Source organism: Ammodytes marinus (genome assembly GCF_949987685.1).
Source record: "Ammodytes marinus genome assembly, chromosome: 14".
NCBI classification, from domain to species: domain Eukaryota; kingdom Metazoa; phylum Chordata; class Actinopteri; order Uranoscopiformes; family Ammodytidae; genus Ammodytes; species Ammodytes marinus.
In genome coordinates, this window is record NC_137218.1 from 8892614 (window position 1) to 8911745 (window position 19132).

At 39.6% G+C, this 19132-nt stretch overlaps 1 protein-coding gene across 1 annotated transcript in view; it reads right to left on the reverse strand.

The window, feature by feature from the left end:
* The window catches only part of jade2 (jade family PHD finger 2), a 169075-nt gene that overhangs the window by 140853 nt on the left and 9090 nt on the right, over nt 1–19132 (reverse strand). The window contains exons 2-3 of the mRNA XM_080040454.1: nt 6755–6818; nt 2731–2816 (exon numbers count right to left, since the gene is read on the reverse strand). Of these exons, the coding sequence (XP_079896580.1) occupies nt 2731–2816; nt 6755–6818 (150 nt within the window). The remainder of the gene's footprint in view (nt 1–2730; nt 2817–6754; nt 6819–19132) is intronic.

Sequence of the window (19132 nt, forward strand, 5' to 3'; positions counted from 1 at the left end):
TTTACCTGATGACTGGACTGATTTTTTAAGAGAACAACCAATGACCGGACTTAAAAAGATTCTATGTGCTTGGGCCAAAATGTCAATGCCCCAAGCCTGGAAGAAACCCATTGCAAGGTGTGTGTTTGTGTGTATTCATGTTTCTGTTTCGATATAATGTTTCAAGCTCCCTAAAGAAATACGTGTGCATGTGCGTGTGTGTGTGCGTGTGTGTGTGTGTGTGTGTGCTTTGTCCGTGCAGCAGTGTTTGACAAGTGTCACGCAATTCCCTTGGGGGGAGCAATGGGGATTTCACTGAAGAAAGGGAGCTCTGCTTTTGTCAGAAGAGATGAGGCTAAGAGCTGCTCAAAAAAGTGTCATCGTTGTGACTCGGTCGCTGTAGCTACTTTACATTAAAGAGCACAAATACACTTTGCAACGCGCTGTCTTCTTTTTGTGCTCAAAAGCTGCCTCAACCATTAACCACAAAACCAAACATGTGTTTTTTGTGAGAGTACTGTATGTCATCATGACTTCCTGTTTGTCTACAACATTTTCAAAAAGCCGTCAATCTCTACCCTCATCTAAAGTGACATAAAAACAGCCATACAAAAAAGGAAGTTGTGTCCTCCTTCCACCAAGTTAAGCTCTCTAAAACCACTTCTGAGAAAAGTCAAAGCAGGAAGCCAAAGACTCGCAAAGTGCGCAAATAGAGATGGCTCATTTTTAGAAAAGAGCTACTTTGTCATTACAGGTCCTAAGTGCTTACCCTTCGCCACACCTCCCTAAACCAAGGATGAGTGTCATTCCATGAACATGTCTGCATTGTGAACCTCTGAAATATTCTCATAGAGTAAGAAATTTGAACAATGCCTAAAAATATACTCCTTTGTTGTCCTTGCTTTGACATTTTTTTTATTTATTTTTTCTTCGGTGAGGTCCACATGCCACTATCAACACAACATATTTAGTTACTGTATAAATCATTTTGGCATTTGTATTAACAAACTACCACAGTATGCCATGTATTTTCAATAATTAACATAATGGATTGATGGTTGTCTGTTTAAAATACTGCCACCCAGTCAATCAGACAAACCAGATCGGTCTTGGCAGTTGTTTCTCTTATTAGCAGTATGCGTCAGGACACTGACACCAATAACCTCTGATTGAAGTGCTGACATGCAATGTTTTTTCAGACAAATAAGAATTGAACTATTTTCGTTGTTGTCACTATATAATGGTCAAAAAAGAAGAGTTACCTTTTATTTGAACCAATTAACATCAAAAGCAGCAACTACATATGTAGTTAAATATTTTTAAGCTCGCTTGAAAATTTTGTTTGGATGCACATGCAACATTCTTGACATGTAAAAACTTTGCACTGAACCTTGCTCAGATGTCAAACCCGCCTTTTTTACTTTTGTTCAACCTTCCCTGTCACTCACTGCTAACGAAAAAGCAAAAAGATTGCTGCAAAATATCATCATTTACGAAAGAGCAGCATCCCCCGGAGCAAGGCGAAGGAGGCAGCTTTATGAAAGGAACACGTGGCCCCTGGCTCTGCGACTGAGGCCCAGGTCACAGCAGAGAGCTACAGTAGTAATTACTGGGAGACTGATTGCTGACAGGACCTTCCAACAGCCTGTGGTTAGCTGGATAGAGCTGAGGGGTAGGAAGCTTCAAATGCAGAGGCATGACAGATGCTCCGCTGATGACATGTACTTCGGGGTGGTTTGGGGGCACGCATGCTATTTTGCTTTATTCGTTAACATTTCTAAAAAGAAACATTCTAAAACTTGAGACTCTTATTGACATTTTTCAGGGGAAGGATAGGGGGGGGGGGCCTCTTAAATAATGTTAATTCATTTTGAAAATATTTTTGGTTTAAGTTTAAGCTTCATTGAACTTCTTCAGAATTTTAGGAGTGCTATCACAATAATTTCTTCCAAAAGGCAGATAGTTATTTTTGGAAGGACACTCTTCAAAAGACGAGTTCTTCTTCAACAGATTTGAACCCACTTTAGTCACAGACTGGGAGGAATGTGTGATTGTGGGAGGCCAAGCATTGCCACAACTGGTGCAGGGTACCATTTTCCAACTGGTTTATGCCAGTTTCTCCCTAAGGGGCGGTCATCATGACCATATGGATGATTCAACCTGGTAATTTAGCTAACCAATCTGTGCCATCTATGTGCCTGGTTGATTTAGCTGTGGTGACGGAGATGGCTGTATTTACATTGGATGTGTTTGTTCCAGTTAAGGAATGATATATAGCTGCAGTGGCAGCATCAGGGCTTTGTAGAACAAGAGTTTAAGGCATGCTAATGATGCCACAAATTGTCTTTATTTATCGATTTATTTAAGGAAACTTAATATTTTTCTCTAATAAATAGTATATGCTTAGACAGGAAAATGATCTTGCATTTGCATGTGTTGTTTTCAACATGTATTGTCAGCTATGCACAAAAAACAATGTAAATTTACCATTTTAGCTCATCCGGAAACCATACACAACACTCTTGGTTGTTAATCTGGATCATTACAGCAATAGCAGCAGAACATGCAGCGTTTCAGCTACCCACAACAACCAGATTAAATGTTGGAATCTGACCATTTGTGACAATTCAGCAAAGACACAACAAATAACAGACAGCAGTGAAATGGAGCAAAGCTTTGCCAAACACAGATTGTTTCTCATTGGACACATTTGTATGGACTGTAAATGCCTGAACTGCCACGCTAACTCACCTCTGATGGTTTCTTGTGCTGGTGTCGGACCCATGTGCTGCTGGTGCCCATAGTCATGGATGACCTGGACCACGATGTCACCTGACCTGAAGCAAAGACAGCCATGATCAGTGTTATTAAGACTTTTCTTTTTCTTTTTCACACAATACTCAACAAGTGTTTTTTTACGGACCAAAAAAAAAAAAAAAAAAATCCCATCTAAACTCATAAGGAGCGGAAGATCTGACAGACTTGAACTGTGTTTGATTTTTTCATCTATGTGAAGTCATGATCGTAACTGTTGATTTACATTGGGGAATATGAACAACAGGTTTTCAGCTGTAGATCACAATTCATGAACACCAAATTTGTTCAAATTATGTATTATGTATTATAAAAAAACGTTATTGTCCTGGAGAAATGCTGAGAGGTTTTACAATAAGAACGCAGAACCAGCAGGGATTCTGTTACTTAAAGTGAGCAAAAAGTCTGCTTATTAATGTAGACATTTTAAAAAGAGTATGGGAGTTTGATTCCTTTGTAATTTATACTGATGGGTGTGATATAAACATTGCAGAGAACTGAGAGAAAGCAGCCCAACAAAAGCCTTCCTGCTCGTTTTTCCGATGCCCCGTGGCAGTTACTGCTCTGATTCTGATTCAGACTGATGATGATCTATTAAGATGTTTAGTAATGACAGCATAAATAGCATTTTGTTAAAGGAATACTTCACCCATACGGAACCAGCGTTCTATCATTATAAAATAACTATTATAATATAATGAATGAGGTTTTTCTTCCCTCAGTCTTCCCTTAGTCTTCCCTTGGCCCAGCTGTCCTGTTAATCCTAACCCTTACTGTGATGTCACAAGAAGGAAACTGTAGGGTTAGACAGTGAGACCATAAAACACTCTTTCTGCCTTTTCTCAGGCTGATCCGATTTCAATTTTTTTTGCACATTTATCCTAAATAGGATCTCCGAGTTCAATACACCTTCATATTCCAACCGGTGAAGTAGGCCTTTAAGCAGTTAGTCCACTGTGGTCCTTTACAGCCTCATTAATAAATAACTTAATGCCAATTAACCAGACACTGGAGCCAATACCCCACCCACTGCTTCAATCAGCAGCCCTGTGTGTGTGTTTTCCTGTGTGCCCATGTCAACAGAGGAGTGTGTGTGACATGTATGCTTTTGTAGATATATTTTTCATCGCAAAACAACTACAAAAGATAAAGCCGAAACATTTGTTTTCTTCCGTGGGTCATGCAGACGTTAAAAATTCACGTCAGCAATTAAATTACATCACACTGGCATAATGGAAAACATTTTTAGCCAATACTGTGTAATATAGCACATTGTGACTGTGACTGTATGTGTGTGCGCTGCCTCCCACTCAACATATTTCCCTTGCTACTAGGGAGTACTGCCACCGTGCTAATTCTACTTGTGACGTCTGGATCAGTAACAGCTTAGAGGGCAGAAGTGCTGTCGGACTTGTCTTCAAAATTACTGAGACTACCTCTCTCTATTTCTCCACACACAGTACATACACACACACACACACACACAAACAGAATATAGAGTGGCTCACACAAACATATATTTTCCACATATGTACGCACACACCTAGACGCACAAGCACACTTTCACAGCATGACAGTGAATATGGTGTGAATTGACAGACATTCTAATTAATCTTTCACTCAGCTGTTCTGACTCGTGGCGTCAAAGTGTACCACCTGACAGACTGTGGTGGGACACAGTGTGTGTGTGTGTGTGTGTGTGTGTGTGTGTGTGTGTGTGTGTGTGTGTGTGTGTGTGTGTGTGTGTGTGTGTGTGTACATGCGTATGAGAGAGGGGGGAGCTTTTGTGTAAGTGTGTGCTCATAATTTAAATTTTTCAACAAACCTGAACACCTACATGAGATATTTTGGAGTGATATGTAAACCAACACCATCATCAAAACCCTTTCAGCGACTCGGAAAGCACTGAATCTGTTCTGGAGGTTCAAAGTAGAACAACCCCTCACTAAGACACATTATGTAGTATATTCTTTTCATTTGTCATAGATTGAATATAAGTGTGTGTGGTATTCATTCGGACTGAGTGCTAATCAGAAGGACATTTTTGGGTTTGCTAATGCATCTGCACTCCACCAAAGGTTGCGTGTGTGTGTGTGTGTGTGTGTGTGTGCGTGTGCGTGTGTGTGCGTGCGTGCGTGAGTAGCTACATCCCCACGCTCCACATGAGGCAGCTGTGGCCAGATAACCAAACGGGCCGCAGCGCAGTTGGAGGTTACCATCATGGCCGTGTGTTAATTAAAAGCCCTGCTTGGTGCACGGCAGACTAAATTATCATGGGCATCCTTCAATTAGGAACATGATAACCTCTAGTCAACAGATGCAGCTGGATCCCACGCAGCACTGGCCAGGGGAAGCTAACGGCTAACAGCTAAGTATAAAGCATGCAGCATGGCCTTCGGCATGTGTCTGGTAAAATATTTTATACATGCAGCCATGTGACCTCATAACAGTTTCCTTAAACCTTTATTTGCCCTGCTGAGGTTAACGTTTTTAAAGTTTAAATGGCTAAATTAACAAGAATTCACAATAATAACAGATCTTAATTTTAAAAACGGCCGAAAATATTTTTTTAATTAAAAAAGAAAGGAAAGTCTTTCAGCTTTCTTATAAATATTTTATTTAGATTCCAGAAGCAACAACTTTGCCAAAACCTTTGAGAAAATATTACCCTTTATAATAATATAATTTGACATTGAAAATTCAATAATAAAAAAACTAAAATTCTAAATAAAAAGATCTAATTAAATGTTTTATTCTGAAGTACAGAAAAATGTGCCAAAAGAACTAAGAATAAAAAATGTTATGATACATTTTGCGCTCAGCATTGAGGAAAAAAAACTTGAATGTGTTTGGAATGTCATGAAGAAAAATGAACTCCCTTGTCTTGGATACTTGAAGAAAGTGGATTAATCAAGCCATTTTCTTCACTTTTCTACATTCACATAGTATGGGTTTTTTCTTCTTCAATTATTTAAACTCATCGCCTACTATCAAAATATCTGAATCCTTCATTTGTTTAGCAGGCCTTTAAGTGAGACATAAAACTAAAAATAAGGTCCACTCTTATATCACTGATGTATCTGATTTCCTGTCTATACTTGCCTGAAATATATTTTCTTGTTGCAGCAAAATGCCAAGAATGAGTCATGTTGAACTGCCAAAAGCCAAGAAGAATGGCATTTAAAATTCATATTAAAATTGCTGTCTTCAATGACTAAATCTTCCCATTTCGTAGACTGTTATCAGCTGTGAGAGCCTGGTGTGCTTGTGTAACACTGAACCACTGCTCATGTTTATTATCATGAAGAGATTTTCCAGCAGAAGTTGTCAGTGCCTGTAATGTGCTAGAAGCAGGTCCAGTAGCTGATCTCACACTATAAAACTGAGGCAAATGCAGCAAAACACAAATTGTGGATAAGTTATCAAAAGAAAGTAGAGATGCAAGATTTCACATTTTCACATTTCAGGTTTACTAAACACCATCTTCCTTTCTCCTTTTTAAGGATCTGTTTCAGTTAAATCAATGTAAGCATATATTTTTTATTAGTTTATTTATTTCTCTATGAATAGTAGATTTGGATGGACTAACCCTGTGTAAGGCAAACCTGTGTCTGATCACAATCGTTCTTATGGCCAGTTTAAATCTCATCTTTGCACCTGCTTTTTCAGTAGCAAAGATTTTTAAATATTTCTTGACTGCCTTGAACGCTCCTTGGGCTACCTGTTCATTCTTCTTTTGTGACTGTGTTTAAAAAGGGGGAGTCTTAATGAGCAGAGACAGGCAGGAAGAAAGTCTATATGGAGAGTGAATACAAGAAATACCCTCCGGGAGCTGACTAAACCCCGGCAGTTCACCGTACTAGCACAGGAACTCACTTTTTTTTTAATTTCCAGGTCCCTCACTCACCAACAAATACAAATACACACACACACACATTCCCCAAACTTCTCTCTTACTTACTGTCAGTGGTGTCGGAGTCGTTGCTGCTTGTGGAGTATTTTCTCCTCTTGTTTTCACTCTCCATCTGTCAGGGGGGATGGAGGGAGAAGAGAAAGAGAGAGAGAGAGAGAGAAAAAAAATGACGAGTGAGAAGATGTTCACCATGAAAACACAAGTGTTAATGAAATAATGCGCTGTTGGCACCAATCTGTCAGAGGCTCCAGCAGGCCACCTGCCAGAATAAACTGATTTGATCACCGTTACACATTAGCGCTTCGGACTTGCTGGGAACTTCACACTGATACAGTTGTTATGTGTCTTCACATACAATGGGAGTCCTTGTACGTGCCGACTGTGAATTCATCCTGCATTGGTGCTGTATTCACTGAGGGCTATTGTGTAAGTGCCCTTATGCATCTGCTTTAACACTGGAGGTAATAGAGTAAAACCAGATCAACACATGGAAAACAAAAGATTATCTGTCCTCAACCACCATAAACTAGGACACTCTCTGAAGCTTAAATCACTGAACTGAAAGGACATTGAAAGACACAATGCAAAATGGGGAGTTAAAAACAAAATCAACAATTGAGAAATTGCTACAGTAAAGAAACGAACCAACAGCAACAACATCGCAAACTGTTTCTGTCACAAAGAATCAACTTCCTGGACCCTCATCTGAAATTATCATCGAGAACATACTTAACACAAACGGTGCAGCAGAAAAAATGGAAGAAATATGTAGTTAAAAATGTTGTGTCAATAGGAAAGAAAAAAACACATATTTTTTCGATGAACTGATGTGTGTTTCTCCAGTAAGATGACTAAAAAGAAGAAAAACTCTTGTAACTGTCTTTGATGGACTTCAGAGTTTACAAGCTTTGATGAGCCGACAACTACACCAATTTGACAACAAGTGCTGTGTGTTCAACTCAGAAGCGTTGCATAGAGAATGCAATTTAATTCTTATTCGAGTGAAAACAGTTGAAAACTACTTTGATTGTATTACCGTTTCTTTTTTTCTACTTATCTGTAGAGGACAGAGAAAGATGTGAAAATAGTGACATTGGGCTGCTCATAGGACATCTACTGCATGTTGCAGAGAGACAGTAGAGAATAAGAAGAAAGAGATGTTTGGACTAGGAAAATAAACAAAATGTTAGAGGCAAAGAGTTGTCCAGGAAAGAGTCTGAAAAACGTCAGAATGAGGACAGCGCGTCAGAGAGAAAAAGGTCAGAAAGCTTTTTAAGGGGGCATAAAATCTGAATGTGTGGGAAAAGGGTGTTTAAAGACATTTATTTATCCTGCCGAAGCTGAAATAGCACCCTTTCCATTTTCCAAACAGCACTGCTTTATATTATGTTTGAAATGTCAAGAGAAAGGAACACTAGATGAAGAGAAAGTTCAATTCAGCAACAGTGGCATTTACTATGAGTGAACATTTTATCCCTTTTTCATTTTTGGGGTGTTCAGCCCGGACAGGTGGTAAATTATAGGGAAAATCATAGTAAATAAGGAAGAATACCATTAAACACAACGGCCCAGGCTCACTAAAATGGTTTTAAGAGTATGAAAATAATGTGAATCATGCGGTATGACCTCCAAGGCCAACAGATCTCCATCCAACTTAAAACCTACATTCACATTTTTGTAATACAGCAGCAGCAGAGATCCACAGATTAGACCAATCTACAGTGTGTCGTGAAGCATTGAAGCTGTTCTTGCTCATGGTGGATCAACTCCCTATCAAGACATTTTATTATCACTTATCCTGCAATCTGTCACCTATCTCACTTTGCTGTCAATGTGTATTTATGTCTAATGGTAGTAAAGCTTTGTGGGCCACTAAAGAAGATTCACCAGTGCTTTCAGGTACGAAAACAAGAAGATGCACAACCGGAGGCATTGAAAAGTATAATCAGATAGTCATGTTTATACTATGACGCTATCTTATATTATGATTCATGATTAAACAAATCTTCCTAGCAAAAAATCAGTGGCTTGTTATGAAAGTGTCCCTGGGGAGGATTTAAGTGAAAGGGTAAAATCCACCTATAGGAGGCAAAGAACAAGCCTGAAGAAATGTTTTATCTCTTGTCTGGTTGCTCGGGGGTCAAATAAATAAAATATATAGAGTGCCACTAAGATGAAAAAGAGGAGGGCATGGGTCAAGAGAGTTTGTACGAGAGAAAATTGAAGCGAAAGAGTGCGGCAGATAGAGTCAAGAAGTCAAAAAGGAGGCTTAAGTGTGCTGCTACAGCAAGGCAGGCAAGCCAAAAGAGGAGGGAGGTGGGTTACAACCTTCAGTGTGGGAACGTAGATTTATGCAGCCGTAAAACTGGGCTATTCCCTCTTATATGGGGCTCTTCCTGCGCCCCGGCCTCCCGCCTGCCCTGCACACACTTAACAACGCTGACATTTATGCTGACAGAATAACGCAGTGCTTCTCCTCCGCTGCCTCCGCTACGCCCGTTTCCATTCCAGAGTCCTGCCATCTATACTTTTCCCCTCTTCCTCCTTTTCCTGCCCTTTCCCATCTTCCCTGACTTACAATAACAGGGACACAGGAAGCGGAGGTTAAGTACATTATTGACTTCTGCAGCCTCTCTCGCTTCTCTCTCTCCACCTCGTCCCATCTGTCTAGCTCGGCCAAGTCATCCTGCCTTTGAGGAGAGCGGTTAAGTACATCATTGACTTCCTCCAGCTACGTCTGTCTGACTTCAAGTCTGCACGCTTGGATCCCGTCTCAGGGTTCCCCCCTCGCCTATTAAACTCTCAGACGACCCACTTAAACCACACTCAGGGACCTAAGGGTTTTTCTTTTTTTTTTTTTAAAGCAGCCCAGTACATTTTTTTCCCTGACCACCCAGAGAAAAATGTCATCACTAAGAAAGAATATGACACAATATAGTTGTAATGTTACAATATCCTTCTAAATGAGTTGTTTAGAAGTTGGTAGCATTTACAACAACACAGTACTTTGTGGTGGAAATGGCAAAGAGGACACATTAGAACATTTAAATCAAACGGTCGACGGAATGAGCATAAAAATACATCCGTATTTGCCAAATATATTTACTCAGGTGTCTTCCACTAGTTTGGTGGCTGTACTTTAGGGCGCAGCTTAACTGAGCTGTGGTATGGTTAATGAAAGGCATTTATCATGAGTGGCAGAGGCATGGTTATATTTTCAAAATTCTATAAAAAAGGAACATTTTAGTTTGTGAGTCATGAGAGGATCTACTAGCAATTTTAGCTAGTTCAACTTGTGACGCCTGTTATCCTCTTACCCATCAAGGCAGCAACCTGGGTCTAATTCCCAGTTGTAGTGCTTCCAACTTAGCTAAAAAAAACTTCATTTAATACACCTGACTTGTGGATGGGAGAGTGACTGAATTGCTGCACTATTGAGTTAATGGTTGGTTGGTTATGTCTTCCTGGTTGAGCCACTTGCTGGCAGGTGAACATGCAGCCGATGACACCATGAGTATTGGGGGAAAACGCCTTGTCTGTCAACACTAAGGATGTATGAACTGCCAACTGTATTCTCATGGAGCTGCTCACCTTGCACCTGTGCAGGTTAATTTTTGCACAACCCATGGCACACACACATAAGCAACCCTTATCCCAGCTGGCCAATAACATATATTGAGATGACGTCATCAAACTCTACAGCCAGACTCCGGATCAACAGTCAGTGTTTGTGTCAAAGCAAAGGCACTCAAGGCAGCAATAACAAATTGCATGAAATAGCTGGGGACAAATACTGTAAGTGTTGAGCATGTACATCCCAAAAACTTTCACAGGCGCTGGATGAAAAGACAAACTGAAGGCAGGAGTCAAAAGGAAGGCACACTGTTACTGTTGGATCCCAGAAGATTTGATACATCAACAGTCAGGGGAGTGCAATAGGCCTATTTCGCCAAAGATATTTTGAGATTCCACAGTTGGAAAAACACCGCTGATGAAATTCATGATGGCTGAATTAAAAAAAAAAACTACACACACTTATTCATGTGGAAGCAGGTTTGTCAGGGAAACACACACACACACACACACACACACACACACACACACACACACACACACACACACACACACACACACACACACACACACACACACACACACACACACACACACACACACACACACACACACACACACACACACACACAACACACACAACACACACACACTCCCAGGGCTCTTGAAGGCTGGCAGATATGATCATCAAATACAAATGTATTTCCCTTTAAACATCTCAATAACTAAAGGTTCAAGCGCCTTTCAATTGTATGAAAAGATAGATCCAATTAGTTAGTTTATTCGGTTTTGCATTTTGGGTGTTTACTTTAACAAATTAATCACCTTGAGTGCAACATTCACTTGAAAACATTACAACCTTAATTATGCACTGTAGACATTTAATCTATTATATGCCAATTATTTCACAACATCAGCAGCCACCTTGACAGATTTTGGCTGCTTAAGGTGTTTAGTCTACCACCTTCACAACAACAAAACATATTTACACGTCTTACTAGTAAAGTGATTATCAATATTTGTTTACATCCCATTTTTCTGGCTATAATTTGATTCATGCTGACAAATTGTTTTATATTACACATCCATTTTAGGCATTTACTGGCTCCTGGTGCCTTTAATGACCCAATAAAGGGTCCGGTGTCTCTGTCACATGTAGCTGTCATGGGGGCTGACCCTGTGATTGTAAGCCGACAGGACAGTCTCTTTAACCTCTTGTTCTGGTGGCAGCCCGGCATTTCGTAAGACGTATGTAAGGAGGGAGCCGCTGACCCGTTAAAAGTGGAAGAAATGACTGTAATTGGATATGTCACTGTTTCCCTCTTTTAAATCCCACTCCCTTCATTTTTGGCAGAAGGATCACCTAAAACACGAGGCAGGCTAACATCTCTGCGACTTCCAAAAGTCTCATTGTTAATTTTCCCCATCACCCTGTCTCCACCTGATATCCTTCCATTCTATCATTCATCCTTAATCTTCATGTCTACTGTGTGTCTCCCTGCCTAGCTCTCTCCCATGTAGTACAGACAACCCCATCTCAATCAGTCCAGGGAACCAGAGCCCAGACTAAAGATTGAGATATTCCTTGTTCTCTAGAGAGACGGAGTGGAAGGAGGAAAACGGGGAGATGGAAAAGAAAAGACTCACAAATGTACAACTTCATCTCAATCAGTCCAGTGAAGCAGACTCCAGGTCTGCACTGGGTAACTTGCGACTGCCTTAACACAAAAGCAAAAGAAGAGACAGATAAGAGAGAGGAGAGAGAGTGTGTGACAGTGCGTCTGCTTATTATAACAGATGAACACAAATTGGGTGCTTTTTTCTCTCTCCAAAGCCAGATTCAAATTCTTTTTATATTTGTTTCCATTTTTTATTTGACTTTTGACTTGCATGTTGCAGCTTATTAAAAACACTAGACTGAAATAGCATTTCCACTTTAAACTGCTAAGATATTTTCTTGCATTTCTTATTCAAAACGTTCTGTGTCAGGGAGGTCTTTCCTGAAAGAAAGAAAAAACTCACAGGAAATTATGTCTTTTTCATTACCAGCAGCAGCCAGCAGGAGTTAAAATGATGCATCCTATTAGGAAAAAACAACAATAAATATTAAAGTGATAGGTTTCACCACTGTTTACCGCAACATACAGTAAGACATTAATTATATTCAGGAGGTCCCGTAATTCTCCATAGCATATCCATTCATAATATTTTTAACTACTCATTATTAATAACTTATCAACCAAAGGATTGTGGCCACTTTCTGTGCAATGGTAATTACATAAAATATTGGAAAATTTGGACACAGTATGATGGAACGCAAGTTGGAGAGTCCTGCACCTTTTGAGTAAGTTCCACCTGTTCCCCCCAGGTAAGGGACACAGGAAACACACACAAGGGGCAAACAGGAGCAACCTTCCCCCAAACTCCAACACTCAAATTCATATTTAATATGTATCTGAGGTTTCTCCAGTATTTTGTTATGTTGCATCATTCTTCTGCATTATACTTTCATACTGTGTTGTTTCATCATTTCATTTTCCTCTCACCGAACTTTGGATAATCAATTATTCATTTATATTCATTCACTGATTTCACTTTCTTCTATGTGAGTTTAACTGTTTCTGTAGGTCTAACATGATAATAAACAGAATATGTTTGGATATTGTAAACTAAAACAAAGAGTACATTTATGTAGGAAATACTATGCAGATAAATCGATTCTTAATTGCAGCCCTAATCACACTGTATTATACTGTCTTGTTTTACTATTGTCTTTTGCTGCATAATGATCCCATACTGTACCAGCACTATCTCAACCTGCACTCTGTCAGAGTTGTAGCAAGACAATAGCTGGAGGCAACCAGCTGTCAGACTCAATAAAACCATGTTGTACAAGGGAGAGAACACTATCAAACAAAAAGAAATACAACCATATTGTAAAATGATGTGGTCTGGGTTTGGCTGAACATTACTGACAAATAATAAATAGGTCTCCTGGCTGAATAAAGAAGGAAGAAATAAGTAAGGGAAGGAGCAGAGAGAAGATAGATCCAGAAATCAATACTGGAGGGAGAAGACAAAAATCATACGTCAAAGGAGGAAAAAAATAATGGTATCCCAAAAGATGGAGGGCGACCGAGATGAGTTGGACTGAAAGAAAACAGCAGACACTGAGACTATATAGAGACGATAGAAAGACACCTGGAAGCACACAGAGTTACAGAGGCAGGTGGAAAGGCTCTGCTCATGTCTACAAAAAAAACATTACATTTCAACAAACAAATTAGTTTTTTTTTTCAATAACCACATATTGGAAAATTAACAACAAATGCAAAATACTGTTACCGTGAACCTCCTTAAACTTTAAGCTCCTTCCAAGCTGCTATAATAACCACGCTTTATAAAACAAATGGCTTTCCTAATGAGCTCATTCATTTAAATATTAGGGGTGAATACGAGCTTCCACCTGTTTATTTGCAGATTTAATTGGGGGAACCTGTACTGCAAGCATACAGTTTGTTTAATGTCATGTGTTGTATTCTTCTCAAGGATGTGTAAACATACCTACAGCCCTGCCCAATGTAATTGTGGCGGCAGGCTGTAAAAACAGAAGAATCCAACATGCATATACATATTCAGTGTGTCCAGTCCATACATACGTGGGCTAACAGAAACATTGAATTCAAACATACACAAACACACACTGACACAAACAGTGTAACAGTTGGCGTGCTACCTGCTGCCCTGTGGCCAACTTACATTACATTATAAAGCTATGTGACTCAGTTGTGGCCTCATTTTCATGCATACTTCACATCAGCCAGGGGCCAATAATTGGCAGCCAGACAATGTGTATACACAGTGCACACACACACACACACACACACACACACACACACACGCACAGAGGAAATAGCCAGCTACTAAGTGACCCAGCAGGATTTGGCCCGATTGATCCAAAGGTAATCATCACTCTGCTGTAGGTATGGAGAAGTAAACATCAGCAAACAATGCAATTATTCTCAGTGTTCAAAGACCATTTCGGTCTACTTTAGTCCGGATTTTTGTCAGTTCGATATTCGATTACGTAGATTGCAACCGTATCAGGCTAACTATCGTGTGAATGTCGATAGTTAGCCTGCTATCGGTGTATGAATGTGTGTGTGAATGGTAACGTGTAAATGTGAACAGGTCTCCCTTGCAAAAGAGTCTTCGGACTCAATGGGATATACCTGTATAAATAAAAGGTTAAAAAAATAAATAAAAAAAAATACTGATATTGGATTGGCCCCATCCCTAATCAAATCTCTTCTAGCATTTACAACAGCAATATGAAGTAGCGCAGGTTACTTAGTTTTAGGTTGGACAATCAGCGTTCTGACATTCATCAGCAACGTTTCTATGGCCTGTCAACACATTCCATTGAAAAAGCTGACGTTTTTATCCAAAGCGACTTCCAGTTAGTTAATTCAACCATGAGGGACCAAACCCAGAACAACAAGAAGCATGTAGCCTATTAGCTTCAAGCAATTTTGTTTTAGATCATTATCTTCTTCTTAGGTGCAGTTGGAAGAGAGTGTGTTAGCCTGCAGATTTGTATACTTTCTGCTGTCCTGATGTCAATAAAATACTGTGTAGTTTACATAAAACTGATGTTTTTCAATACCTTCATTCAGACTTTTTATCATTGCATTTGAAATATTATACTAAATGTCATGGCTGATGTATCGGACTCATTTTGATTGTCTTATGTGTAGGTTTAATTCATTTATATTAAACAAATATATTACTAAATAGCTTCCACATGATGATGCCCAGCGTTTCAAGAAAATACAGGACACACCTCTTGAAATGTTATATTAGTGCTTAAGCAGATTTGAAAATCTATATGTTTTTCTTCAATAGCTATACAGTGTCGTGCGAAAGTTTGTGAACCCCTTGAGCCTTTTGGAATTTTATTTATTTTAACCATTATTAATTCATTTTTTTCAATACCAGTATTTTTTATATGAAATAACAGATGTTTGTTTATCAATTCAACATTTTTCTTTTCCAGAAATCAATTGTTAAAATAGATAAAACAAATAATTTGACAAATGTTGTATGTGCAAAAGTTTGTGAACCCTAAGCTGCATTGCTTAAATCGAGCAAGGTAAATACAATCAGGTGGGCCAAACTGATTGATGAAATAGACCAATGTAATGAGAGATCTTGAGGGAAGAAATTGGGCGCCACTAGATAAAATAAAGATAAAACCAGGTCAGTTTAGGCCCACCAAACTGAACCCATACAGGTCAGACATGCTCAAAGGGGAAACAATCTCAGAGGATCTCAGGAATAGAGTTTTGATGTTGCACATTTGTCTGGGGACAGCTATACATTCGTATAAAAAAGTTTGAGCTCCATCGGCCCACCGTGAGGCAAATCATCTACAAATGGAGAGCTTTAAGAGTGACTTAATATCTGCCTAGAATAGGCCTTTCACACCAAAATGAACCAAGAGTCAGTTCCAGGCTGGTGTTGGGGTCAGTTCAAAACTGGTTACAGCCTTATCCCAGTTATGAACCGGTTGGTTTCACATCGACCGGAGACAGCCATGGAGCCGGCAAGAGAGCAACGTCATGACGTCACTGTAAACGTGTGTGTACGTCACCCGACGCCGCTGCTCTTGTGGCTAACGCTAAAGCTACCGCTAGCTTTAAGCACAACAACAGCGGCGAATACGTCTTATTTTTACACTTGTTGGCTCTCGCTTTGCTTTCTTAAGCAAACAGGACCCATACAGCGTATTCTCGCCGGTCAATTTGATCGCTACGTTCGGTAATTATGTTATGTTTACGTCTCGTAGTAGCGGTGTTTTTAAATATGGCGGGCATGAGGTTTGAGTTGCTCTGGTTGGTCAGGATAATCCCTCCCCCAACCGTTCGCGCAAGCAGTTCTTATCAAACCCTGCTCAATCCTGGGGTATGAGTTCCCCCGGTTTTTACGGCCCGGAGCAGGCTCTCTGGCGGTGTGAAACCAAAACACTGGCTCTAACTCCGAACAAGCCCAGAACTAGCTCCGATTTTGCGGCGGTGTGAAAGGCCTAGAAGTGGACTTCCTTCAAAAATATCCTCAAGCGCCACAAGAAAAAAGGGATTTTTCAGGTAAAAGCCAACCCAAACATTACATCTGGAGTCCACTTCTAGGCAGATGTCTAGTCACTCGTAATGCTCTCCATTTGTAGATGATTTGCCTCACGGTGGACCGATGGAGCTCAAACTTTTTTTTAATTAATTTATAGCTGTCCCTAGACAAATGTGCAGCATCACAAGTCTATTCCTGAGATCTTCTGAGATTTATTTCCCTTTTAGCATCTCTGACCTGTATGGGTTCAGTTTGGTGGGCCTAAACTGACCAGGTTTTATCTTTGTTTTATCTAGTGGCGCCCAATTTCTTCCCTAAAGATCTCTCATTACATTGGTCTATTTCATCAATCAATTTGGCCCACCTGATTGTGTTTACCTTGCTCGATTTAAGCAATGCAGCTTAGGGTTCACAAACTTTTGCACATACAACATTTGTCAAATAATTTGTTTTAACTGTTTTAACAATTGATTTCTGGAAAAGAAAAATGTTGAATTGATAAACAAACATCTATTATTTCATATAAAAAATACTGGTATTGAAAAAAATGAATTATTAATAGTTAAAATAAATACAATTCCAAAAGGCTCAAGGGGTTCACAAACTTTCGCACGACACTGTATATATCGAGATATGTATTGTACATCGCCATTAAGCCTAAAAATATCGGGATATGAAGTTTTGTCCATATTGTGCAGCCCTGGAATTACTCATACTTCGTGTTTTTTTATTTAGTGATGGACCATCACTAAATAAAAAACACAAAGTATGAGTAATTTCAGTCCTAGTTATAGTCCGAATCATTTCAAAGCATCTACCAAAATAACATTTGAGCTCCACATAATCTATTTAATGCCTATGGGCAACATTCCTGCACATTGACTTGCCACAAACAAAATAAAAGTAAAAAATAAAAGCATAAACATAAATACTGTATCTTAAACTCAACCCTGAAATGTAAACGTGGCAACAGACTATACGGGTTCCATTGAGCTCAGAGAGCCACCTCCAGCACTCCTTTGACTGCTATCAGCTAGTGTAAGCCACATTTTCTGTGCATAGCTTAGTGTCAGCCCAAACCATTTACAATAAGACAAACAGTGAGAAGGTTGACTAATGCATGCTGGGAAAGTCAGACCGCTTGGGGAGCTAATTAATTGGCTGCCTATGACACTGCCGAGAGCACTTTGTCTGACTGAGTGTTTAAAGGGGACGGTTCTCTGAAATGTGCAACAGTTCAGGTCTGAGAAAACAGACGTATCTGGACATCAAACTGCAGGTGGGAAAGAAAACAAACTGTCAGCTATTTTAGCATATCACAGGATCCGTAACACACCCTTGTGCTATTTAAGTAGGGACGATTCAGCATAGAAACACAGTTTAGATGTTGGAGGAAAAAGTCGGGTGAGAACAGCTGTTACTGCTCAAAGACTAAAAATGTGTACTTGATGCATGGCTGTTTCAGGGTGTGCTCACAGTCCTAGCATGTTTGTAACAGCTTATTCACACACTTCTTCCTTTTAGTTTTGCTCATTTGGGCAGGTGAGAACAACACCAGTCAAGCTGAGGAAACCTGAAACTTTCTCTCAGTAATCAAAGTCAGCTGTGACGTGATTATATGAACTATTACTAACATTTCATCCTCTGATAAAACCCCAATCAATCATAATGGATGGCAAGAAAATATATAAACACTGGAAAAGCACATTTAATAAAGCCTTCTTGACTTGTGTTTCGAGCCTTGATTTTCTCGCAATTTGTAATTCAAGTGTTTTTTTCCAATTAATCCATTTAACATTTGATCTATAGAATGTGTAATGGTCCAAAACCCAAAAGATATTCCAGCTACACAGATGAGAGAAAAAAGCAGCAAATTCACACATAAAAGAAGCTACAATTAGCGTACATTTGGTAGTTTTCTTCATAAATGATTTAATCTATCATCTATTGTGTTAGCAATTAACGCATGTCGATTGACTAATCGATTATTCAGCTAATTTAGCAGTAGATTCAACTATGACTCTGTAAATCAATCCACATCAGAGTGAAGTATTTGTAGCGACATGTCAAAGTTTATTCAATTCATCAATCAGGACCTTTTTGTCTGTCTCTCTGTCTGTCTTCAAGCTTCCAAATCCGTGTGACTGGCTGCGTCCCATTTGTCATTCTGTCCTGCCGTCTGTCTGCCTGTAAGCTTGCCATCTGTCTTTCTGTCTGTCTGACTGCTTGACTCTTTGCCTTTCTTCCCTTCTAATCATTCTGCCTGCCATCTGTCTGTCTCCCTGCCCTCTCCCTCAGTCAGCCCCATAGATGACAGTGCATTTACTAAAGCAGAAACATTGTTGGGGTTTTGGTGTCTTTCTTCAGCACTTTGCAGCACTTAAGGTCAGTAGTACACTACAACGGTTGCCACTTGCCATGATGGTGATCTATTATTAAGAGACAGTAGATGCAGAGGCCCAGAAGGCAACACACACACGTACATACACACATACAGTATATACACACACACACACAGCTCTCTAGAGATGAGTAAGCAGTCAGGCTGTCAAGACATTAAATGACTGCTGTAACATCTGGATACACACACACACACACACACAGATGAAGCTACACATAAGTTAATACTATATATAATGCACAACAAGAATTAAAAATCAATAGTACAGATGTTGAAGGTTCTCCGTAGCCATTATACATACAACAACAACAACAATCTGTGGAAGT